This window comes from Artemia sp. Qi Xiang Cuo, chromosome 4 (assembly GCF_049724085.1).
Source record: "Artemia sp. Qi Xiang Cuo chromosome 4, ASM4972408v1, whole genome shotgun sequence".
Classification (NCBI taxonomy): Eukaryota; Metazoa; Arthropoda; class Branchiopoda; order Anostraca; family Artemiidae; genus Artemia; species Artemia sp. Qi Xiang Cuo.
This window is the reverse complement of record NC_142797.1, coordinates 4,828,354-4,852,381: the sequence shown is the minus strand read 5'-3', so window position 1 is coordinate 4,852,381 and position 24,028 is coordinate 4,828,354. Positions and strand designations below refer to the sequence as shown.

Below are 24,028 nucleotides of genomic sequence, written 5' to 3'. Positions count from 1 at the left end.
TGTGTAAGTTTGGCTCCCATTTTCGTCCAGAGATTTATGGGTGTAAGCTCAAAGGCATTAGAAGAAGAAAAACTTTGCCCCTTTTTTGGCCTCTTTTCAGGAGAACGAATGACTGCTCCTATTTTCTTTTTGCATTGGGGTCTTCTTGGATCAAGAATTGTAAAATAAAACTTTTGAGCTGATCAGAAAAAAAAATGCCCTTTTGGGTTACATTTTTGGGGGGACGTCGAAAGACAGACGGCCAAAGAAAAATTTTTCATATTGGGTTCCTCATGGTTAGGGAATATGTGACTACTCGTTAGAAACAGATCAGGAAAATAAGTTTTCGGCCTAGTTTGTGTTCGTGCTTGAGGGTACCCATAGCCCAGGAACTTGCACTTGCAAGCTTAAGTCGTTCGGGGAACAAATGCCCTTTTTTGGGCCAAAGTTTTTTCCTTTTTTCGTACATTGAGGTATTCTTTACCCAACCCAAGGACTTAAGCATAAGGGTCTATCTGCTCGAGCCCAATCAAAAGATATTTCTTAGGCCCTTTTGGACCCCATATCTGGAGTGAGCTTTACCCAATTTTTTTTTTACATTTTCCCCTTGGGCCTTGGACTTGCGGCTCTAAGATTCAAAGCGACAAGAGACAACATGTTTTTGGATCATTTCCCTAACATCACCCTCCCACCCTAAAAATGCTTTGTCCCATTGCCCCAGACAACGATTCTTAAAAATTCCAGTCAATAAAGACAAAAGTTTTCTCGATCGTTTTTTGGGTTCCATATTTGTGAGACATTTGTGAGATAAAAAAGAAACATTTTTGAGCCTTTTACAGGCCCCAATTTTTCTTTTACGTTTGGGTCCTTATGCCCCAAAGACTGCAAGATATAAGGTAAAGATATGAATTGGCCCTGTTTGGGGCTTCATTACCCCAAAACTAAAATTGTTATTTTGGCACTTTAGCTTAAACTTTTACTCCATTCAGGAATAAAATATTTGGTGTTTGTTTGCTCTTTATCAAACCCGTTGCCGGGCACCTATTTTTCGGGCTCTTTGTTTTGGGGGAACCCATTATTTTTATCATTTTTTCTTCTTTATTGAGGTCTCCTTAGCACAAAGAATTAGAAATATAAATTTCTTGCCGGTAGAAAAAAGAAACAGTTCTTACCAGTTTTGAACTTTATTTAAGCAGGTCTGTGCCCCCAAACAATTTGTTTTATATCAGGTTTCTCTTCGTCCAGAAAATTGTGGATAAGGTTCTCAAAATGAACCGGGATAAAATAAAGATTTTGGCCCAATTCTGGACCCCTCCCCACGAACAACCCAATGCTCCGACTTAATATGTGATCCTCTTCTTCCAATGCACGATCTCTGTAAGTGATGAGCCAGTCAGACACCAAAGCTCAAAGATACCCTTCCTCCACTATTTTGCTATAAAACCTATCTCAATACAAGTGGTAATTCTTATAAATTATGGCTCTTGCCACAGTGGTTGTGGGGATTATCGCGTCCCTAGTGCCATATTTATTCAACTTTTCAATTATTTTGAACAAACCTTGGAAGCTACCGGTGCTGGGTAGCAAAAAAGACACAGGATTTGGGGGCTGGCTGTCCTCTTATCTTTTTCGGCCCTTTAAAAGTACTAAAAGTTTCAATTCTAAATCGAATGAGCCCAGTTACCATGTTTCTACGACCAAACTTCTATACAAACTAATAGGCAACTTTCTTTTCCCTTTAATGGAATCCAGCGGTAAAATTGGGCTCATAGAACGTCAAGAAAAAACAAAAGAAAAACATTATTCCAACCATTGATGTTGAACACCAAATCTTGTAAATTGGGTACTATGTTCATAAAGCGTAGCTCTTTTTCTTCTTTTTTTCTTTTTTTTTTTGCTTTATCAACAGCAATTTATAAAATCTGTAAACAATAATATAGATATTCAGAGCCATTGCTAGCGCATAGGGAATCGAATTGATGTTTCAGTTGCTAGTAAATTTCTTAGGGACAAGTCACAAGCCTGTCGCCCACCCTTGCTGTAGCGGGAATCGATCCCTGGGCTCCGTAATACCAAGTACATCATCAATCCACTCTGCTAGCAAATGGACAACTATTTATACATTATATCATTTCAGTAGGGTATATGTCATTGGTAGTGGTAGTGCCATCAGAATATTCGTGACAACAGCAAATAGAAGGGAAATCTACTACTACTACTGCTAACAACTCAATGCAGCACCAAGCCACCTGAGGTCATCACGGCTACGCACACTCCTTTTCCATCCCAATCTATTCAATGCCTCCCTTTTTACACCCTCCCACAAAGCTCCCAATTTCTTTCAATATTTCTCTATGACGTCCTCCCAACCCAGACGAGAACGACCTGCTCTCCGTTTAGCCCTTGACGGTTGCCCAAAAAGAACAAACTTCGGCAATCTGTCATCCATCATTCACACAACGTGCCCTAGCCACCTCAACCTTTCTTTCATTATAGCCGTAGAGAGCGGTATTGAACCACATTTTTCGTAGAGCCTATTGTTTGAAATACGGTCAGTCAGCCGGGTACCCAGAACAATCCTTAAGCAATTTCTCTGGAAAACATCTAGCAAATCTTCATCCGCTTTTCGAAGCGCCCATGCTTCAGAGCACTGTCATCACCGTAGCTTCTAATATTCTAATTTTGGTTTGCAGACTTATTTTACTATTCTTCCAAACTTTTTCTTCCAAACTGAGTAATGACTGTTACTTCTAATATTCTAATTTTGGTTTGCAGACTTATCTTACTATTCTTCCAAACTTTTTTAACTGTAAAAAACACCCTGAGCCTTGGTTATTCTACTTTTAACATCTTCACTCTCCCATCGTCGTTACTAATAATACTACCAAGGTAAGTGAAGCTGCCCACCTGATCAATATTTCACTACCCAACATCACCTATTCGTCTTCACTTATTCCTACCCTTAGTGACTTAGTCTTCTTAAAATTAATTTTCAAACCTATTCTAGCCCCCTAAACTCGCAAAACCTCTAAAAATTCATTCATTTTGCTCATACTTTCATCTAGGATGCGTAAATCATCAGCATAATCTAAGTCCAGGAGACTTTTTCCTCCCCATTTGATTCCGTGGTCTCCCACTGCCTTTCCTGTGCTCCTTATGACAAAGTCCATTAAAATAATCCATATAACGGGGAATGCAACACAACCCTGCTTAACTCCTGATTTAATACAAAACCAGCTGCTAACCTCATTTCCTACCTTAACCGCGGCAGTGTTATTCTCGTAAATAACACTAATCACTGTAATGTATTTGTCTGGTATACCAAACAAGGATAAAAATTGTATTAAAGCTCTTCTATCAACATAATCAAACGCTCTCTCATAATCTATAAAGCTGATGACCAAAGGTGTTTGACAACTCAGGCACTTCTCAATTATTAGCCTAAGAGTGAAAATTTGGTCGACACATCTTCTACCATTTCTATAACTGCACTGCTCTTCTCTTAAAACTTTGTCTATGGCATCTCTAAGTCTAAAAAGTATCATATTCCTAAGTAATTTGCTACCTAGTTCCTACAGAGACCAGATTAATGCCTCGATAATTACCACACTCACTTTTATCACCTTTCTTACGAAGTGGCTTAATTAAGGTTTTCCTAAAATCGTTATGTACTTCCCCTTTTTCAAAAACCATATTCATAATCTTCAGTAACTTATTTCTAACCTCAGAGCAACCATATTTAAGAAACTCATTTACCACCCCGTCAGCACCTGGAGCCTTATTATTTTTTAATCCCTTTAGTACTGTCGCTAATTCTTCCTCACAAAACAAATCTTCTTTCATATTAAAGGTATCACAAACTTTTTCATTTTCCTCTATATCTTTTCCTGCAACTCAATCTTGGTTTAACAAATTCTCAAAATGTTCTGCCCATCTCTCTTGATGAGCAGAGAGGTTCTTTCCTTTCTCTATTTCCTTTCCTTTCTCCAATTCTTTCCTTTTTCACTAATTGTAGCCCATTCCTATCTTTAACTGGGTCAAGTCTGGATTAACTACTCCCTCTCAGTTCTTTAACATTCCAGTACAATATTTTACTTTTTTTCCGTCTATCTGCATCATCCAGATTCTCGGCAATTTTATCCATTGCCTCCACTTCACACCTCCTTAGTTCATATTTTAATGCTTTCTCCACTTTCTTTACATTCCTTTTGTTTTCATATGATCTATCACTCAGATAATTCTTGTACAAGTCCTTTCTCCTTTCTATTAAACATAAAGCCGTTTCACTAGTATTCTTAGCTGCAGTCCTAGCTTTCTTCCCTAAGACACCTTCATCAACTTCACAAAATATTTTGCTAACATTATTCCAACCATCTTCCACATTATCAAATTTAAAACTCTGAAGTTTAGTATTCAACTGTTCCTGGAAAGTTTCTCTCAAATTCTCATCCTGGAGTCTACTAACATCATAACTTCCCAGGAGGCAGTTATCCTTCCGAAATTTCAGCTTTAAGTTATTCCTATACACTACTAGATGGTGATCATTACTTTTAACATCAATAACAGCGCTCCGATATACCCTAGTATCTTGTATTGATCCTGCCAGTCTTCGGTATACTAAAACAATATCAATAAGGTTTGTTGTCTTACTATCACGTGAATACCATGTTAACTTATGAGCTATTTTATGACCAAACACCGTATTGGTTATAACTAGATTGTTATGCCTACACACTTGCAAAAGTCTGTATCCATTACTTTTTTCTTTTCCTACGCCAAATTTACCTAGGCTAGTATACCATCTATCCCTATTTCTACCAACCTGGGTGTTAAAATCTCTATGTAAAAATACCATTTATTCTACCTGGGACCCTATCTATTTGCTCCTGTAACTATAAGTAAAATTCATCTGAGCCACTAGTATCTCCGTCAGCCGGTTCTACAAGGGCATATACTACTATAACTGATACCCTGAACTTTTTAATCATAAAATGAGTGCCGACTCTTCTATTATTAATACCTTCCCAGCCTAAACACGACCTGGCAGCTTCCTTATTCATCATGAGCACTACTCCCTGTCTATGTACCCCATCTTTCCTGCCTTAGTAAACAAATTCTATATCACCTAACTTCATGCTTCCTACTCCTGGGATATGAGTTTCTGAAACTCCTAATAAGTCCAGTTTGAATCGTATAAATTTGTCTGTCAAAATGTCGATACGATGGTCATTTTTTAACGTCGTAACATTGCAATTTCCAATTTTCATGTTCTTTAAATCATTGAAATTATTTTTGGCCTCAGGAAAAGCAATAATCCCTGATACCAGTGCAGGACGGGGATCACACATCTTCTCAAGTCCACACCAAAGTACTTAAGCCGGCTTAGAACCGGACAGCAAGAAATCCCTGGGACCTCCTTGAATGGAGGCTTTGTGCAATCATGGGCCCATCTTGGTCACAACAGGATTTTCAGCTCTTGGCGATGCTGTTCTATCAACAAGAGTCGAAATCCTGCATAGACAATCTCAAAAATTGCCGTTTGTGAAGTAGGTCAGTCCAGATGGCGCTGGCAAATAGCCCAAGCTCTTGCCCATAGATTAACCAGCACACCATTATATCCTTTCATAGTATTTTATTTAGGACGTTTCTTTACCGAGAAAATCCTATTTCTAATCTATTTTCTTCAGTTTATTTACTGGATCGACTACATCAAAAAGAAAAATAAATGTATCATGTCCTTAAGCAATAAATGTTTTTTCACAAGTCCTATGACTGCAGCAGCGCATGAAATCTTGGAGCAGTGTAAAGCTGACAGCGCAGATGGAGAGTTATATTGGAGGAATTTGTGTAGGTAAGTAATTATGTGCGCGAGAAGCTGCGGGGTGAAGGCTTCATCTGTGGGATATTTGATTGACACAGAGCTGGAAAGTGCAGAATTTCATCGTAGAGATTTAGAGATTTAGACGACTACTTGAAAAACGCTTTTGACTCAGAAACTTTTCTTTCTTTTGCTAACTTAGAATTTCGCATAAGAGAACCAATCAGGCTCTATAAAAGTCGGGTTAATATGGAGTATCGTCCCTAAATGGGATGGGAGGACTCTGTTTGCCTTAGGTGACTTGGTGTTGCAGTGTTACTAGTAGTAGTAGTAGTTGAAAGGAATGATGCGATTGGTTTACAAAAAGACATCAAAGACTTTTCTGACTTTTTTCTGGATGGTGAGGTGTTTGATTGAGAGTTATAACAGCCGGGCTTGGTGCAGCGCCAATAAAAAGCTGGTAATGAGTTCCATGGGGTGGAGTTTTGCCAGTAGAAAGCTTCGTTGTGGAAAGACGTTTGATCTGAAAGATGAGTGGTGGAAAGCTGTGTTGGTGGTGACTTTTGAAAAATGGAGCCATTGCGTTTCATGATGGAGGTTTGTGTAAGTTTTATTTTAGGCTGAAGAGACCTCTGGATGGTGATCCATTTGATGGTTAGCTCTGAGTATATGTGTTGCTTGGATAGGAATTTGATGAGTAGTTTCATTGAGGGGAGTTATACCATGAGGATACTTGACGGTGAAAAGACTTTTGGGCTGGAGGTCTTTTGAAGGGTAGATGTGCTGGTGATGATTTTTTTAAGACGAAACGATAGAGTTCCATGATAAAATTTATATAAGTATTGACTTTTGGAGTGAAAAATGTCTAGATGGCAAGTTGTTTGACTGACTGGCATGGCTATAAAAATTTATGTTACGGGAATGGGAAGCTGGGAAGACTTTTTATGACAAGCAGTTGTTCCAATAAGAAGTTCTATGGTAGAAATACTTTTAGGGTAAAATCTGTGAGATAGAAAGTTGTTTTGGTGGTGACTTGTGTAAAATTTACCCATAATGCTCGTGATTAGGCTATAGGGTGCGGAGCTGGAAAAATGACACTTTCAGAACCTTTGTTCAAATCGTCAAGGCTAAAGAGATGTTACTTTAGAGGAGATAATTCTGGAAGGACCTCCTCAAGTTTTTGTAAGACTGATCTTTTAATTATGTTTTAATCTAAGTTTTAAGCTAAAATTAGCATTTTTTCATCCACAAATTGACTGTTTTTGTATTAGAATTGGCCTCGCCCTATCAAACCTATGTTTATTATGAAATAGTCTGCCTGTATTCATATTATTAATTAAATATATGCATTATCGAACAAAAAGACAATTATCATATAAATTTTTAATAAAAATTAATAAATAACAGGAAAAATTCTGTATATGTTTGGGCAATACTTTTTTGCAATTTCATTGAATAGAGAAGAGCTATTTTTAAACACAGGAATGCTATTTGTCACATGTCCTGCAAAATGAAAGGCCACAGCTTTCTTCACAGCCTTTGGTCGAAAATTATCTAGATTTATATTTCTTGTAAACAGTTTTTTAAACTCAAACCAAGGAACTGGTGAAAAAAGTTCATTATCAACAAAGTTTATATAACAAATTTCACCAGCTTTTTCATAATCTAAAGCACAATCATTTGAGTAGCACACTTCTTTTACAGCCTTTTTTATAATTTTTGCGCCGAGAAGGTTATAATCCTCACGGTTATACTTAATATTTCCCAGTAGCTCGTAGACTTTTGCTAAAAGAGGAGTGGTCTCATCAAATCTGAGCACACCGTTCCCCTGATTCTTCACCATAAACGGCCCAAAATTCAGTGCAGATTTCATAAGAATCATATCAATATCCATGTATAGGCCTCCATGTTCTTTTAATAAGGCTATCCTTGACAAATCTGAAATATGCTCAACTATAGGACTGTCCATGAAATTCTTATCTGCATAAACATTCTCTAGATGAGTGTTCAACATAAGCTCATCTAGGTTCAATTTTCTAATGTATAAATTTGGTGAGGTTTCCATCCATGGGGAAAAGGTGCCATTAAACCCGGTCATATACACTATCACAGGATAGTTAATATGTGCCGCAAGTGCAGCTTCAACAGCACATATCTGTCTGTATGATAAATCTGGTTTACCGCTAACTTCGATAAAGAATGTAGCATTTACATAGCTGATATTTGAGAAGGGTGTTGCTTCCGTCCATTTTCTATCTCTTAATTTGCTTGACGATTTTGCTGGAGTAATATTAAGGGAAGATGAAGCAATTTCGGAATCAGAAAAAAAATTTGTTTCAAATCTGCTGTAATGTACACTGCTGAAGAACAGGAAAGATAATACAGCAGTAAGGGCTTGCCACCTCTTGACAAACATGGGTCTTAGGATCTTCTGAACTCTAACAAGAACAGCCATTTTTCAGCATACTTTAGATAAATATAAATAATCCGACAGCAACTTTACAATACTGCTTCCAGTGACCTATAAGTTGAATAAATAATTTTAATTTGAATTAAAGCGTCTAACGAAAACTCAATAAAAAAGGCCTTCAATTTATGAATACTTAGTCTATAGACCGAATTAACCTAAATAAAACTGTTTTCAAACAGTTCGTGGTAACAAACTGTAAGTAAGGAGCGACCCGGCTCAATAGTAAGCAAAATTCTAAAAAACAGAATTTTTATACCGGTAGATACATCAAGAAAATCGGATTTTTATGCTGAATTCAAATATATAAGTTTCGTCAAATTTAGTCTAATCAAACACTGTGAAAAATTGAAATTTTCTCAGAATGTGGGGCTGAGCGTAGGCAATGAATAGATAATATTTGGAAGATAAATATGGCTTTAAACGATTGTTTGCCTGCTATTTCAAGCAAATTAATGGTCCTTGTGTCGATTCTAAATTCTTGGTCAACCTTCTTAAGACCATAGGTGGGCGAGCCTTGTTTGCCTCTCATTCCAGGAAATCTAACGGTCCTATGTCAATTTTAGATTATTGGTCAACCTGCCTGAGACTCTAGGGAGGCGTGCCTTTCTAAAAACTAACAAACAAGTATTTATCCAATAAGAGAGTCATACTTGCTCCCGTCATTTACACGTGCAGCCATTTAAACATTTGCCTCTCAATTACTTGGACTATCTGTCTTGTCTTTTTTTTGTACAATTACCATGTCTTGATGTCTACTGCAAAATACTTGATTTTCAATTCAAAATCAATTGGATTTCATAATGAAATACTTGATTTTCAATTCAAAACAAATTGAATTGAAAATCAAGTGTTTTGCAGTAGGCATCAAGACATGGTAATTGTAGAAAGAAAAAGCCAAGACAGATAGTCCAAGTAATTGAGAGGCAGATGTTTAAATGGCTGCACGGGTAAGTAGCGGGAGTCAGTATGACACTCTAATTGGAAAAATACTTGTTTGTTAGTTTTTGGAAATGCACGCCTGCCTAGAGTCTCAGGCAGGTTGACCAAGAATTTAAAATTGACATAGGACCATTATATTGCCTGGAAGGAGAGGCAAACAAGGCACGCCCTCTTATGGTTTTAGGAAGGTTGACCAAGAATTTAGAATTGACACAGGACCATTAATTTGCTTGAAATAGCAGGCAAACAATCGTTTAAAGCCATATTTATCTTCCAAATAGTACCTATTCATTGTCTACGCTCAGCCCCACATTCTGAGAAAATTTCAATTTTTCACAGTGTTTGATTAGACTAAATTTGACGAAACTTAAATTTGACGATATAGGACCGTTATATTACCTGGAATGAGAGGCAAACAAGGCACGCCCTCCTATGGTCTTAAGAAGGTTGACCAAGAATTTAGAATTGACACAGGACCATTAATTTGCTTGAAATAACTGGCAAACAATCGTTTAAAGCCATATTTATCTTCCAAATAGTACCTATTCATTGTCTAAGCTCAGCCCCGCATTCTAAGAAAATTTCAATTTTTCAAATTTCTGGGTCACTTGCCCGAGATTCTGGGCGGGTGAGTGCCTCCAAATATTGTCCAAATTTCTCGCTCAATTTAGCACTTGTTCACGGATGCCCACCATTCATCACACCATCATATTCAGCGTATCAGAAAACCCTACTGTAGAGGTTTCAAGGTCCTATCTGCAAAAATGTGAAATTTTGTAATTTTTGTCCGAAGAAAGATCACGGACGTGTATTTATTTTTTTTTTTCCCCAGGGGTGATCGTATCAATCCAGTGGTCCTAAAATATCACAAGAGGGCTCATTTGAACAGAAATTAAAAGTTCTAGTGCCATTTCTAAGTGACCAAAAAATTGGAGGGTAATTAGGCCCTCTCCCACGCTCATTTTTTCCCAAAATTGTCCGATCAAAATTTTGAGATAACCATTCTGTTCAGCATAGTCGAAAATCTAGTACATATGTCTTTGAGGATGCTTTAATCCCCACAGTCCCCAGGGGAAGCGCTGCAAGTTATGAACTTTGCCCATTGTTTACATATAGTATTGGTTATTGGGAAGTATAGAGATATTTTCAGGAGGGAGTTTTTTCTGGTGGGGGGAGGGTCAGAGGAAGGGGATACGCTGGAGGATCTTTCCATGGAGGATGTTTTCATGGGGGATGGGATATTTTTATGAGGGGGTGCCGGATTTCCCAGCATTATTTGAAAAACGAGCAGAAAATTAAATTTAAAAAAAAAGTTTTCAACTGAAGGTAAGGAGCAACATTAAAACTTAAAACGAACAGAAATTATTGTGTTTATGAGGGGTTCAACCACATAGTCAATACCTCGCTCTTTACGCTAAAGTTTTTTTTAGTACTTTCAAAAAAGCTATCTATTCCAATTAAACGGCCTTTGTGATTCAGAGGTCATTCTTAAAGAATTGGAACAAAATTCAAACTTTAGCGTAAAGAGCGAGGTACTGAGTTTGCGGAGAATCCCCTAATATACATAATAATTTCTTTTCGTCTTAAGTTTTGATGTTGCTTCTTACTTTCAGTTGAAAAAAACTTGTTATGTTTTTTTTTAATTTAATATAATAATAAGATTAAGTTGTAGCATCACAATACTACATTGAAGCGTAGCCTTGCTCATACTCTCGTCATCTCCACGTTCAGATTCAGCTGGGATTCAGGAATTCAGGTGGCTTTGCTTTACACGTCCTCATGACATGGGATCGACATTCTGATGGGTTCTATTTTCGTAAAGAGATACCTCGTATGAAGGTTTATGAAGTTGGCTAATATTTTTACTGGGATACATTCTTCACAGCCATTATGAAAATAGTGATCAATTTGTAAATAACCTTCACAAGGCTTTCTCATTTTACAGAGCTTTACTTGGGTCTTTCTTGTGAGGCTTAGTACATCTGACAAACAAAAATGTTCCCATGGTCAGCAACGGGATTGTACCTAAGAATTTATGAAAAAAAAAATTGCAATCGAAGTTTTGTTTGCTGTATTTCTTAGACAAATAGAACTTGTAAATATACAAACAATGTACCAGGAGAGAGCATATGATACAAATGATTTTAGGGAAATAAGAATTACTTCGCTTTAGAAGTTACTGTCTAGGACAAAAAAGTAAAAACAATAGCAAATAATAAATAAAAATAGAAACAATAGCAAAAAATCTTGTTTCAGATAATTTTTGCGGATCTATAAATTGTGGATCAACGACCGTTTTCACGCGAAACAAGTGACCAACAGTTGCCATCATTGGATTCATGAAAGAGACCGTGGTTGATAGAAACTTTTGATTTATCGCAGATACTCCGTAAGAGGCCACATTTAAAAAATTGAATTTAAATTAATCAAATTTTGGTTAAAATTTTTAAAGATCTAAGAAAGTTTAAAATTAAAATTAAGGGTAAGTATATCAAGCAAGTTATTATATTAGGATTTATATAAATCCCAGTGACAAAAATTTCTGAAACTTTTTTTAACTCTCCTACTAAATTTGTAAGCATCTATAAGAAATTAATGTTCGAAATTAAAGTATATAAGCCTTTAAAGCAAAAGTCAAACAATTTCAAAAAAAGATTTTACAAAGAGTTTTACTTATTTTTCAAGGCAGATCGTACATATAAAAAACTTTATGGGGTCATTCTCTCTCTCTCTCTCTCTCTCTCTCTCTCTCTCTCTCTCTCTCTCTCTCTCTCTCTCTCTCTCTCTCTCTCTCTCTCTCTCTCTCTCTCTCTCTCTCTCTCTCTCTCTCTCTCTCTATATATATATATATATATATATATATATATATATATATATATATATATATATATATATATCCTGATGAACAGAACCGTGCTGGCTAGGAGGAACACCAAGCCAAGTCCTAGCGCGCCAATGCTCTATTAAAGTTATAACACCCTTCACTTCCAAAAAGCATAATTTTCACTATTGACAAATTAATTTCACGAGAGCTCGCTTCTGATACTAGCTCACTATTGACAAATTGACAAATTAATTTGTTATTTATTTCCCTCGCCTTAACAGGAAAACAGAAGGAAATAGCAACTGTTTTAACGGTAGGTTGGCAGCTTTGCAGGCTCTGCCGTGAGAATGCTGGTTTGTATTTGTTAGCATGGCCTTGGTACTCTTGAGTAATCTTTGTATAGAAACAACATGGCGGTCACCCGCTCTAAATGAGTTAGGGTGCCAAGATCCATCAGTCCCTCATAATTTTATTGATGCGGTCATCCGCTGGCAGGCTGGGAGCTGCGGAAGCCCTAGTGAGACATATTTTTAATGAACTCCCCAACTCTCCTTACTGTTTGAGTATCGCATCTATTTTTTTACTACGTAGTGCAATCCGGAGTCAACTGTCGGTCGGTGTCCACGTGCAAAAGAGTTTCAACGAACGTTTGTGTCGACAAATTCACTTTCCATGTTAAATAGTTAAATAGTAGAGCATAGAGTAGTGAATTGACTATTATTGTTGCAATTTGAGAACGTCAACCTCGCTCAATGACTCTTTACACTCGCTTCCTCTGCTTCTTTTCACTGATATTTCTTTTCTTACGTTATTTGCAGTCAGTTCAGGGCTATTAATAGTGTTTTAGTGAATACAAATCGAGCAGTTGTGCGAGTTGCCTTGGAATCCGGCCCTCAGCGGATTCTCTCGTGTAAGACACCATAGGCGTTTTGTAAATTCATTGGGGATCCAGCGATGGATCTCCATTATTGGGAGGTAAGTATGAGGAGATAAGCATGGAGATGAACATTAGGTAAGCCGTAATGCAACCTCACATTTTTGTTTTGCTTACAAATCAACAGTCGAGCACTCCCTGGTCTATCGCGAGAGCGATGAGTTCAGGTTTTCTTTTACGTGATTTGAGGACTTGAAACATGCGCATCAAAGAATTTAAAAACATTAAGTCTCCAAAGCAGGTTTGCCAACTGGACATATTTCATGTCCAAAGGACATATTTCTATGTGCCGGGACACAATGACGTAATAGGACAAATTTTTTTTTGAAATTTGGGACATAAAAGGGACATATTTGTCAAATTTATGACATAAAATAGAATATTTCCCTGTTTGATAAATATTTTGTAATAAAAATGTCATTTTTCACCAAATTAGTGCCTAAAATACTTATCTAGCACTAAATTTACTTAACTACTTACTTTCTACTATTTTTTTTTATACTGTACGTTTTATACTGTATTTTTGGGAGTTGCTTGCTCTTTCCTGCAGATAACTATTTGCAAATACTCTTGATATTCTTTACAAGTTTGTATTCTATCATCTAAAAACAATTTTATTTCTCCTTGCTTTAAACTACAGTTCAGATAATACGCAAGCAGTCAAGATAACACCTTTTTCGTTCACAATCGCTTCCGGCTTCCAATAGTCAGGCAAAAACATCTATCTATTTATCAAGTATTACTAACTGGAAATCAAAAGTTAACAAAAGAAAACCAATTGGATTCTTGATGATCTGGAATTAATTATAATATCGATAGATGTACCAAAAGAATTAGCTGATTGTGTTGATTACATACATATAATATTCATTAAATCTAATGTTACCCATCAAAGGCTACGGGCCTGAAAAAATTTGCTAAATTTTAGAAAAAAGGTGAAAAATACTCCCTAAAAGTCAAAGAATATTAATGGAAATCACGCCATCAGACTCAGCGTATCAGAGAACCCAACTGTAGAGGTTCCAAGCTCCTATCTAACAAAATATGAAATTTTGTAGTGTTTCCCAGAAGAAGCATGACGGATTCGTGCTTATTTGTCGTTGTTACTTTTTCCAGGGGTGAGCGTATTGAACCAATGGTGCTAGAGTATCGCAAGAGGGCTCGTTCAAACGAAAATTAAAAGACCTAGTGTCCTTTTTAACTGACAAAAAAATTGGAGGACAACTAGCCCTCCTCCCGTGCCCATTTTTTCTGAGTGTCGTTTGATCAAAATGTTTAGATAGCCCTTTGTTCAGTATAGTTGAAAGGTATAATAGATATGTTTTTGAAGATGAAATGACCCCTCAGAACCTCCAGAGGAAGGGCCGCAAGTTGTGAAAATTGCCATTGTTTAAATATAGTATTTGTTATAGGGATGTATACAGACATTTTCTAAAAGGGGAAAGAGATCTTATGGGGACTGATTTTCTACGGGGAGAATTTCCCATTGGGATGGAAGTTTCTGGGGTTGACCTTTTCAGGGGAAATTTCACATGAGGGAAATTTACCAGAATTCGTATACAAAATTTGTGTTAGTTTCTCGTTGTTGATCCCATTGTACATGTGGAGACACTTTGAAGGGATTTTTGGGGGAAGTTTCCAGCGGAGTTGTAATTCTCTGGGGATCTTTATGGGCGGGATTTTCCATGGGAGAAATTTTCCATGGGGGAATAATCACCAGGAGAAATTCGTCATCCACAGAAAACATAAGTACTGGACCTTTCAAATATGCTGACCAAAATTGCAATCTCAAAATTTTGGTTTGACATGTATGGGGAAATGACTGAAATGAATGAATTAATGAATGAAAGAGTGATAAGGTTACAATTTATTTTTTACTTTTGACCAAGGCACATCGTGTAGAAAGGGTTGTTGTTGAAACTTCGATACCGTGCTCAAATTCGATTCTGGTTAACTATAAGCAGCTAATTTGCGGATATAAAGATCAATTTAAATGAATGAATTAGTTTAAAGCCGTAAGGCCATCCAAATATAACCCATGTATTCCGGCCCAGTTCGCCGGTTTATTGCAGTCGCATCTAACCAGTGTTCGTAAAATATTCTCCAATAATGTCAGGTTATGTGCTAATCAAACAGTTCGTGATAACGAACTGTAAGTAAGGAGCGACCCGGCTCAATGGTAACCGAAACTCTAGAAAACGGGTTTTTGATACCAATAGATACATCAAAAGAATCAGATTTCAATGCTGATTTCAAAAATATAACTTTCATCAAGTTTAGTGCTACCCATCAAAAGTTATGCGCCTGAGAAAATTTGGCTGATTTTCAAAAAAAGGGGGAAAGACCCCCTAAAACTTATAGAACCTCAATGAAAATCCCACCATCATATTCAGTGTATCAGAGAACCCTACTGTAGAGGTGTCAAGCTACTATTTACGCAAATATTGATTTTTGTATTTTTTTGCCAGAATAAAGATCACGGGTGAGTGTTTATTTGTTGATTTGGTTTTTGTTTTTTTTTTTCCTAAGGGGTGATCTTATCGACCCAGTGGTCCTAGAATATCGTGAGAGGACTCAGTGGAACGGAAATTAAAAGTTCTTGTGCCCTTTTTAAGTGACCAAAAAAAATGGAGGGCAACTAGGCCCCCTCCCACGCTTATTGTTTTCCCAAAGTCACCCGATCTAAATTTTGAGATAGCCATTTTGTTCAGCATGGTCGAAAATATGATAAATATGTCTTTTAGAATGACTTAATCCCCCGAAGTCCCCAGGGGGAGGGCTAAAAGTTATGAACTTTACCCAATGTTAACATATAGTATTGGTTATTGGGAAGTATACAGAAGTTTTCAGGAGGGTTTTTTTCTGGTAGTGGGAGGGAAGGGTTGGTCGGGGGTTATGTTGGAGGATCTGTCCATGAAGGAGGTTTTCATGGGGGAAGGGAAATTGCCATGAAGGGGGCGCCGGACTTGCCAGCATTATTTATTGGTTAGTAATTGGTAGTACTTGGGAGGACAACAAAATTGAACGAATTGAAGGTGAATTGTTAGATTGTAAAACGAAAACAGACTTATCAGTGTGCAATAGCAACAATTCGCGCAATACATGCTTAAAATATGCGTTTGAAGTGATTCTCGACTATGACATATACAGTCTCCAGAACACAAAATGTTATGAAAAGTTTTAATATTTGCTGACTATAGATATAAACAAAACTGTATTCGAAATCTACAAACATATGACAATGTTCAATCAATTAATATTTATAATTCTAGCAAGTTTAAGAAGTTCTATTCAGACATTGAGCAAAGGCATGTTTACAAGATCGCTCCCGAAAAAGATGTTTTGGCCTTTGCACTTCTATTTCTCATGGGGGTTTTCAGAAAGGGTAGGATTTGTAAGGAAAAGGACAAGAGGGTTTGGATGAGAGGGGAGTAAAGAGGAGAATGACTTCTTCATGAAAATGGAGAGTTCATGCATAAGAGACATCAGGTACTTCTAGATCAGTTTGGGTGGCTCAGATTAGTCATATAGAAAGGAGCATTGGTGATTTGAAGAAGAATCTGATTTTTAAGTGACTCTATGAAGGAAAAATGCGATGGTTTGGTGTACTCCCAGAGCCCAAACCACGTCCACAATCAATGGAGTTTTAAGAAATGTCAATGCGAGAGGTAAGAATCCACATTTTCAAAATTTGCTCATGATTTACAGTTTAATTTAAAGTTAAGCATCCGACATGATCCAGATTAAATAAAAATTAGTTCAGTTAATTAGAAAGCAACACATTTTTATGAATTCATATATAATGATGAGAGTACACGACAAATAATGGGGGTAAATAAAAAGAAGTGCTCACGATCGAATATACAGAATGCGCTACAGCCTGCTGCTGAAGTAATGCAATAGCGGTCCCAGTCAAGGATGTGTTGGTACATTTTGAAAGTGTTTACTAAATTCAAAAAAAATGGTTTGGTTATTTGGATTTAGACACTCGAGGCACCCTATTTCATTTCTGTCCCGTACTCTTTCAAGATCGTCAGCTTGGGCCTTCTGATAAATATTCAATTTTAGGTTTGCTGGGCTTACCTTTGTTGACTTCTGGTGGCTATAGGTTGAAATGCTTAGAACATACGGTAGGAGTACTTTCCAATTAATTAATGGCTAGACAAATCCTACTTTCAGAGGCAGTTCTGTAGCGCTGCCAAAGTAAGGATTCGTGTGTCTTGCAATGTTTTTTACTTTTACCCAGCCACTTCGTGTCGAAAGGATGGTCGTAGAAACTACATAGGGGACTTATTGGATCGGAAGTTAAAACTGCTAGTCCATTTTTTTAAGAGTCAAGTGAAATTCAAGGGAACAAGACCCTCTTCTGTGCCCTTTTTCACTATTCGCCCCTCCTACCCCTCAATATCTTCTCGTGATATCAGACCAAAATTAGATGCAACTATTGTGTTCAAATAGTAAAAGTACTAAATAGGCTTCCAGGGTTGAAATGGCTTCTGCAGTTCCTGGGCCAAAGACCAGAAATTGTCAATTTTGTATAAATAGGGTTTCTGGGTGACAGTACTCTAGCATTACCTAAGCAAGGGGGCATTTGCCTAAAATGTTTTCTGGTTTATTTCTCTGGCAGCTTCGTATGGAAGGGGTGGTCCGTAGACCACTCATTTTTAGAGGGTTTTCACTCAATCGAAAATTGAATATTCTAGTGTGGTTTCTAAGAGTTAAAAAAGATTAGGGGAAACCACTCCCCCATCCGTGCAGTTTTTGTACCCTCTCCCCTTGACCCCCAAGGCATTTGATCGAAATTTTGAGAAAGTCATTTTGTCCAAAATAGTTAAAAGATCTTTCCTGGCGACTCCGTATGGAAGCATGGTCGTAGAAACTTGTGAGCAGGCTCAATCGATTGGAAATTTAAAATTGTAGTGCCTTTTTTCAAGGGTGGAAAGAGATCAAATGGCAACCAAACCTCTCGCACCTGCCCTTTAACCACCACCCTTGTCCCAATGATAATACATCTAAACTATGCGATAGTCATTTTATTTTTAAATGTCACAAGATCCAATAAGTATCCTTGGGGGTCTACATCACTTCTGACAGCCCCAAAGACAAAGGCCCTGAGTTATGTTAATCACCCATTGTTCACAGATTGGTTTTAGAAGTAAAGACAGGCATGTTTCATCTTGTTTATCCATTCAGCTGGGAGCTCTTAAGTAACGTTCGTTAGGCAAAGATTCCTAGAGTTTTCCTAGGGTATATTTTGAACATACTTATTTGAGTAAATCAAAAGATGCTACAAAAACTTCAATTTTCAAATTATCTATAAAATTCAGGAATGCCTTGCGGAGCCGAGCTGAAACCTTCAAGAAGTATTGGAGAATTAGTAATTCCCAAGTTTTGATTTGGGAGAGGGAGCTGAGGTAAATGAAAAAACTCTGTGTCTATCCATATAATCAAAGTAGCATATTTATAGCATTTTGGGATTGGTTGAAACTTTTAGATATTGTTGGAGGCAAAAGTATTTAAAACTTGGATTTGGGGAGGGAAAAGATGTTAAAAAATTTTCGTCTCCGATCGACCAAAATGTTTTTGCAATTTAAGCTCTATGGGATTTTTAATCTATGCACGGTTAAGTTGCAGGGGAATCAAAAGACACTAAATTATGCCAGATTATCAAGTGAAATATCTGCAACATTTTAGAAATGGTTTAGGGTATTAAGTTGGAACCTGGGAATGTTGAGGGGAGGAGGGCAAGTTTACGTTAAATTGCAAATTGGTGAAGAAGTTAGACCTAAATCAAAAGCTACTATGTGTATCTAGGTTGACAAATTAGTAAATTCGTAATTTCTTGGCAACGGCCGAAAATTTTAGGTAGTGTTAGAGACAGGAGGAAGGAAGAGGTAAGCAGGCTTTAAATTTTGTGTTGTAGAGAGAATGGGCTGAACCTACAATGTCTCCGGTCAACCTAAATGATTTTAGCATTGCAGGGCGCTATGACGCTGAGAATCTATCCAGACATGAGCAATGAGTTTAATCAAAAGACTGTTTCAAGGTTATCAAAATAGGGTAACTATAAGATCTTGGGAACAGTTTGGGAGACCATGCTTAAACTTTCAAGGAGGTTCTTTTTAAGGGGAGGTGGCATTTCAGCCTCAAATTTTAATTTGAAGGAGGGTGGCGGAGAAGGACTGAAACAAATTTTGCCTCAAATATGTTTTGTTTATACAAATTTATACGAAAAGTTTCATTTTATTTTATTTATTTTTTTTTTGGGGGGGGGGGTAACTAAGATTGATAAAATAATTTTTATTCATCATGAAATACACATACAATATTACATTTTACCATTCCCCCAAGGGCTCACAGATCTGTAAGGAAGAGGGAAGACAAACGAGTCACTTACTCAGAAGAAAAACAAATTAAATAATCACTTGCTCACTAAAAACTAAAAAAAAAATTTATTTAATCCTCCGAAATATTTTGCGCATTAAGTCCCTATATGAATCAGAATCTATTTAAATCTAAGTGGCAAGGTAAACGACACCATGTGGTACCAGACTATCAAAACAACGTATTTGCTTGAGGTACTGGAATTGAGGTACAGAATCTGGAATATTCTGGGAGTGGCTTTGGGAATCAAGATGGAACATTCTTGAAATGTAAGGGGGCTGGGCATCAAGCGTGATTTGAATCTCGACATGTAGATGGGGGCAGAGTGGAACAGGGTGAGGATTTTAGTCTCAAGTCTGTTTAAAATTTTCGGCACTTGGAGCCCTTGTTGAACTGGAATCTTTAAGGATGAAGTAGCAATATAGGACAAAAGTAACCATGTGCACCTAGATTTTCAAATTAGTGCAACTGTATTATTTGAGGAACCACTTGGAGTATCAAGTTGAAATGTTAGGAGGGTGCCAGAGGGTCAAATAAACCTTAAATTGTGACTTGGAGGCGAAGCAAAGATAAATTGAGAGAAACCATGTGCCCGTGTTATCAAAATGGCATATCTACAAGACCTCGTGAACGATTTGTGTAAATGAAACTGAGATTTGTGTAGTGGTAAAAGGAGAATACAAGGGGACTTCATATTTTGTGTTAGGGGAAAGGGAGCTAGAGGCTAAAAAATGTGTGAATTTGATCTGCCTAATAGTTTTGGCACTCTTGGCCCCAGTGGAGCTTCACAGTGAGGCAATACGCATTTATGAATGAGACAAGTAAGTATTTATGGTTGTTTGATAGTTTTCTTCTGGATTTTCTTAGGGTTTTTCTTCAAAGGTGCCCCTGGTCTTAATATTTACAGAATTCTAGATTAAAAATGCTGCAAATAATATCTCAGTTGAAACTTTGACTAATTAGTAAAGAATATTGCATAGTTGAACATCACTAAACAAAAGTTCAATTAAATACCTAACCACTAATTGGTGACCGTCTTTTGCGAAGAGTTACCTACTCTCCACACCTGGTGCACATCTGGGAGCACCACTTAGTCTGCCATGCGAGACAAGCTCCACCACCCCAGGTTTCTTTGCGTCACTCATGTCACACTTGATGTGAAGCGTTATACACCTCTATAATACATGTTACATGTTTGTGTACACGATTAAATTTTTAAAAAAACTATTTTTTTTAACTGAAAGTAAGGAGCAATGTTAAAAGTTAAAACGAACAGAAATTATTCCGTATATGAAAGGGGCTGTACCCTGCTCAACGCCTCGCTCTTTACGCTAAAATTGTTTATTTTTGTAAAAAATTGAGTTATGAGAAAGAGTCAGACTTTCAGCCCTCCTCCCCCCGGGACTTTGGGGGATTAAGGCATCCTAAGAGACATAGTATTATATTTTCGACCATGTTTAACAAAATGGCTATCTCAAAATTTTCATCGGGTGACTTTGGGAAAAAATGACCGTGGGAGGGGGCCTAGTTGCCCTCCATTTTTTCGGTCACTTAAATAGGGCACTAGAACGTTTAATTTCCGTTAGAATGAGTCCTCCCACGATATTTTAGGACCATTTGGTCGATACGATCACCCCTGGGAAAAAAAAACACAAAAACAAAACAAAGAAAGAAAACAAATAAAAAAGCATCCGTGATCTCTCTTCTGGCAAAAAATACAAAATTCCACATTTTTGCAGGTAGGAGCTTCAAACCTCTACAATAGGGTTCCCTGATACGCTGAGTCTGATGACCTGATTTTCATTAAGATTCTATAGTTTTTATGGGGTGTGTCCCCCTTTTTTCCAAAATCAGGCAAATTTGCTAAGGCGCTTAACTTTTGATGAGTAGGACTAAACCTGATGAAACTTATATATTTGAAATCAGTATTAAAATTTGATTCTTTTGATGTATCTATTGATATCAGAATTCCGTTTTTTAGAGTTTCGGTTACTATTGAGCAGGGTCGCTCCTTACTTACAGTTGGTTACCACCGACTGTTTGATTGCAGAAAGTGGATAACCCGTTGGTTGTTCCTTGATACCTGTGCAATACTAGTGCTTTATTATTTGGACAAAAGTTACACATTGGTTTTCATTTACTGTTTTTTCCGCATTGTGGACAAAATTGTACCCTGTAAAAATTTTAAAACTAGTGACTAATAAATAGCAAATTCCCAAAAAGACCGCCAAATTACTATTAAGCTGAAACTGGACAATACAGAGTACTTTCAAATCAGTGTCAATGAGAGATTTTTTTTCACACTAAGCACTCATTCCTAGAATTCGTGTTCAACCTTTGGTTGGGGCCAAATCTCGAACTTTTCAAGACTCGAACGCTACAGTTACTGCTGCAACCATGACAAAGATAATGTTGCTACCATTGAATCAGCCATGATCTTATACCGGACCGGCAAACCGGAGTCGGCAAATTTGCACCAATATTGTACCAATATTGGTGGATTTAAATCACGGGCAATGGAATTGGCATAGACCTGTGTATAAGTAGAATTTAAATCATGCTTCATTCTTTATAAGATTCCAAGGTGTAAACTCTAAACTCTAAAAAAGGTAACTTTTTTGGAGTTTAAGCACACTTATCGACAATAAGTGTGAGGTCTCCCCCCCATACCTTTCTACAGGCTAAAGGAGGAAGAAAGGCTGAAGGGTAGGGTCATTTCACTTTGATAAAAATTACGGATAAAGCTTTAATTAAAATTGTTATTCAGCCTCTAAATTTCTATATATTACAAATCAAATAAATTTTAAAGGAGGAATTTGTCATATACGATGATTGTGACTGAAATTTTGTTTTTGGGAGACGCCTTTTATTCCTCTTTCTCTGAGTAATTTTATGAATGATATCTTCATTTCAACACTCAAAATCTTACTGCAATAAAAGGATAGCTACCTACCCGTCATTATGCACATTGAAGGGTTAGTCAAAAATGTATATCTTCAAATGAAACAATGTTAAGGGTTAGATTGCCCCCTTATTCCTCCCTCTCTATCATTTTCTCTCTCTCTCTCTGTCTTTCCCTCTCTCTCTCTCTCATTTCAAGTAAAAGGCTTTTGGGAGGCTGAGCAAATGTTACAAATGTTGTGATAAATCTAGTTTTTGAGACTTCAGGGACCGCTACATCAGCACCCTTTAATAGTTGCTGTGAGGCTATTCATTATCAGTACATTATTTAATGAATTCCCGATTGCATCATTTCGATTATGTGTAGCTTATATTTACTTTAACAACAACAACAACAAACTTTTTTCTTCAAACGACAGTAAAGAGCAGCGTCAAAAGTGGAATGGTAAACAAATTATCCAGCATATGAGGAGTGATGTCTCACCTTCAAATCCCACTATTTACCCTAAAATATGCCTATTGCTTTTCCAAAAGCATTTTAGAATGCGACAAATATTGCCAGTTGGTAATTATGAGCGTTTAGGCCTATCTATCGATTGCCGTTAATAAAAATAAAAATTTTAAATTGTCTTGTTGAATAAAATCCCGTAATCCTTTTATCTTCCAAGTATTGTAACCAAATAATTTTGAATTCTAATTTTATTGTTTTTGCGGGAAAAGATCCATTATTGAAATATTAAGAAAAAATTCTACCCTATAAATTCGTTCATGCTGTGTTCAAGAAAAATAAAATATCGCCGGAGAAAGAGCTGTAAAGAGGCTTAGATACAAAATTGAGCCTCCTGTGGCACAGCCAGCATTGCCTTTCGGACCATGTTCAGCTTATCTTGGCAGATTGTTATATCTACATTAAATTATTACCTGTTGGAGGAGGAACATGGCTCAAATTTTACCCTAAAACCCTTTCTCTCCCTCAACATGGTACAATAATTGACTGAAACTATTTTTCCTGTTTTGAATTATACATTTCTATTCAAAAGCAGTTTTTTAAAATTGTCATAAGACTTTGGACCGAACCAGAAAATTCTTGAGAACAAAGCAAAAAATAAAAATTTTCAATATCAAGTATAAATAAAATGAAATATATGTTCTAATGGATAGTCACAACACAGATTGCTTCATTAGTTTGCTAATTACCCAGAATAAGATTTTTTCTAGATTCATTTTTAAACCCCCCCCCCCTAGGAAAACTTCATAATAAAATTGTGAATGAGTTTCGGAGGAGACCAAAAATACTCTTAACGGTAATAAAAAATAAACATTTAAAATGACAAACATAAAATGCAATTAGACTTACGCTTCATTTTTATATTACCAATAGTACACAATCAAATAACTGTTTTTCAAATGAATATTTTTAACACATTAAAGTTTGCTTGCTATAAAATGCAGTTAACTGTTTGTCGCAGCAGCTGGACAATTAGGCAATTTTTTCTACTTTATTTGGTTTAAATGTTGCAACCTATCTGCGGGTGTTTTTACCACTAATGAAATTATAATTAGTCACTTTGATAATTTAACTCAAGTAATTTTAATTTCGACAGCTCAACTTGCGGTCTGATCTATAAATTAAAATAAGGAAATACCCTGTTTGGGTATGGTAAGGATTAAAGTATCATAAATAAAAAGTATAACTGTAGCACAAAACCTGAAAAAAGGCAAGAAATTAACTAATTCGTCAAAGAAAATTGACAACCTGGATGCGCATAGCATCGTCTG

General features: G+C 36.7%; 1 protein-coding gene across 1 annotated transcript; it reads right to left on the bottom strand.

Moving 5' to 3' along the window:
- Nucleotides 1-7,165: 7,165 nt before the first annotated feature.
- LOC148952701 (lactosylceramide 4-alpha-galactosyltransferase-like) lies at nt 7,166-23,699 on the bottom strand. The gene is made up of 2 exons (XM_089087366.1): nt 23,607-23,699; nt 7,166-8,318 (listed from the first exon to the last, which is right to left on the bottom strand). Exon 2 carries the CDS (start codon nt 8,250-8,252, stop codon nt 7,191-7,193), a length of 1,062 nt encoding a protein of 353 aa, XP_088943492.1. The 5' UTR covers nt 8,253-8,318; nt 23,607-23,699; the 3' UTR covers nt 7,166-7,190.
- Nucleotides 23,700-24,028: the final 329 nt, after the last annotated feature.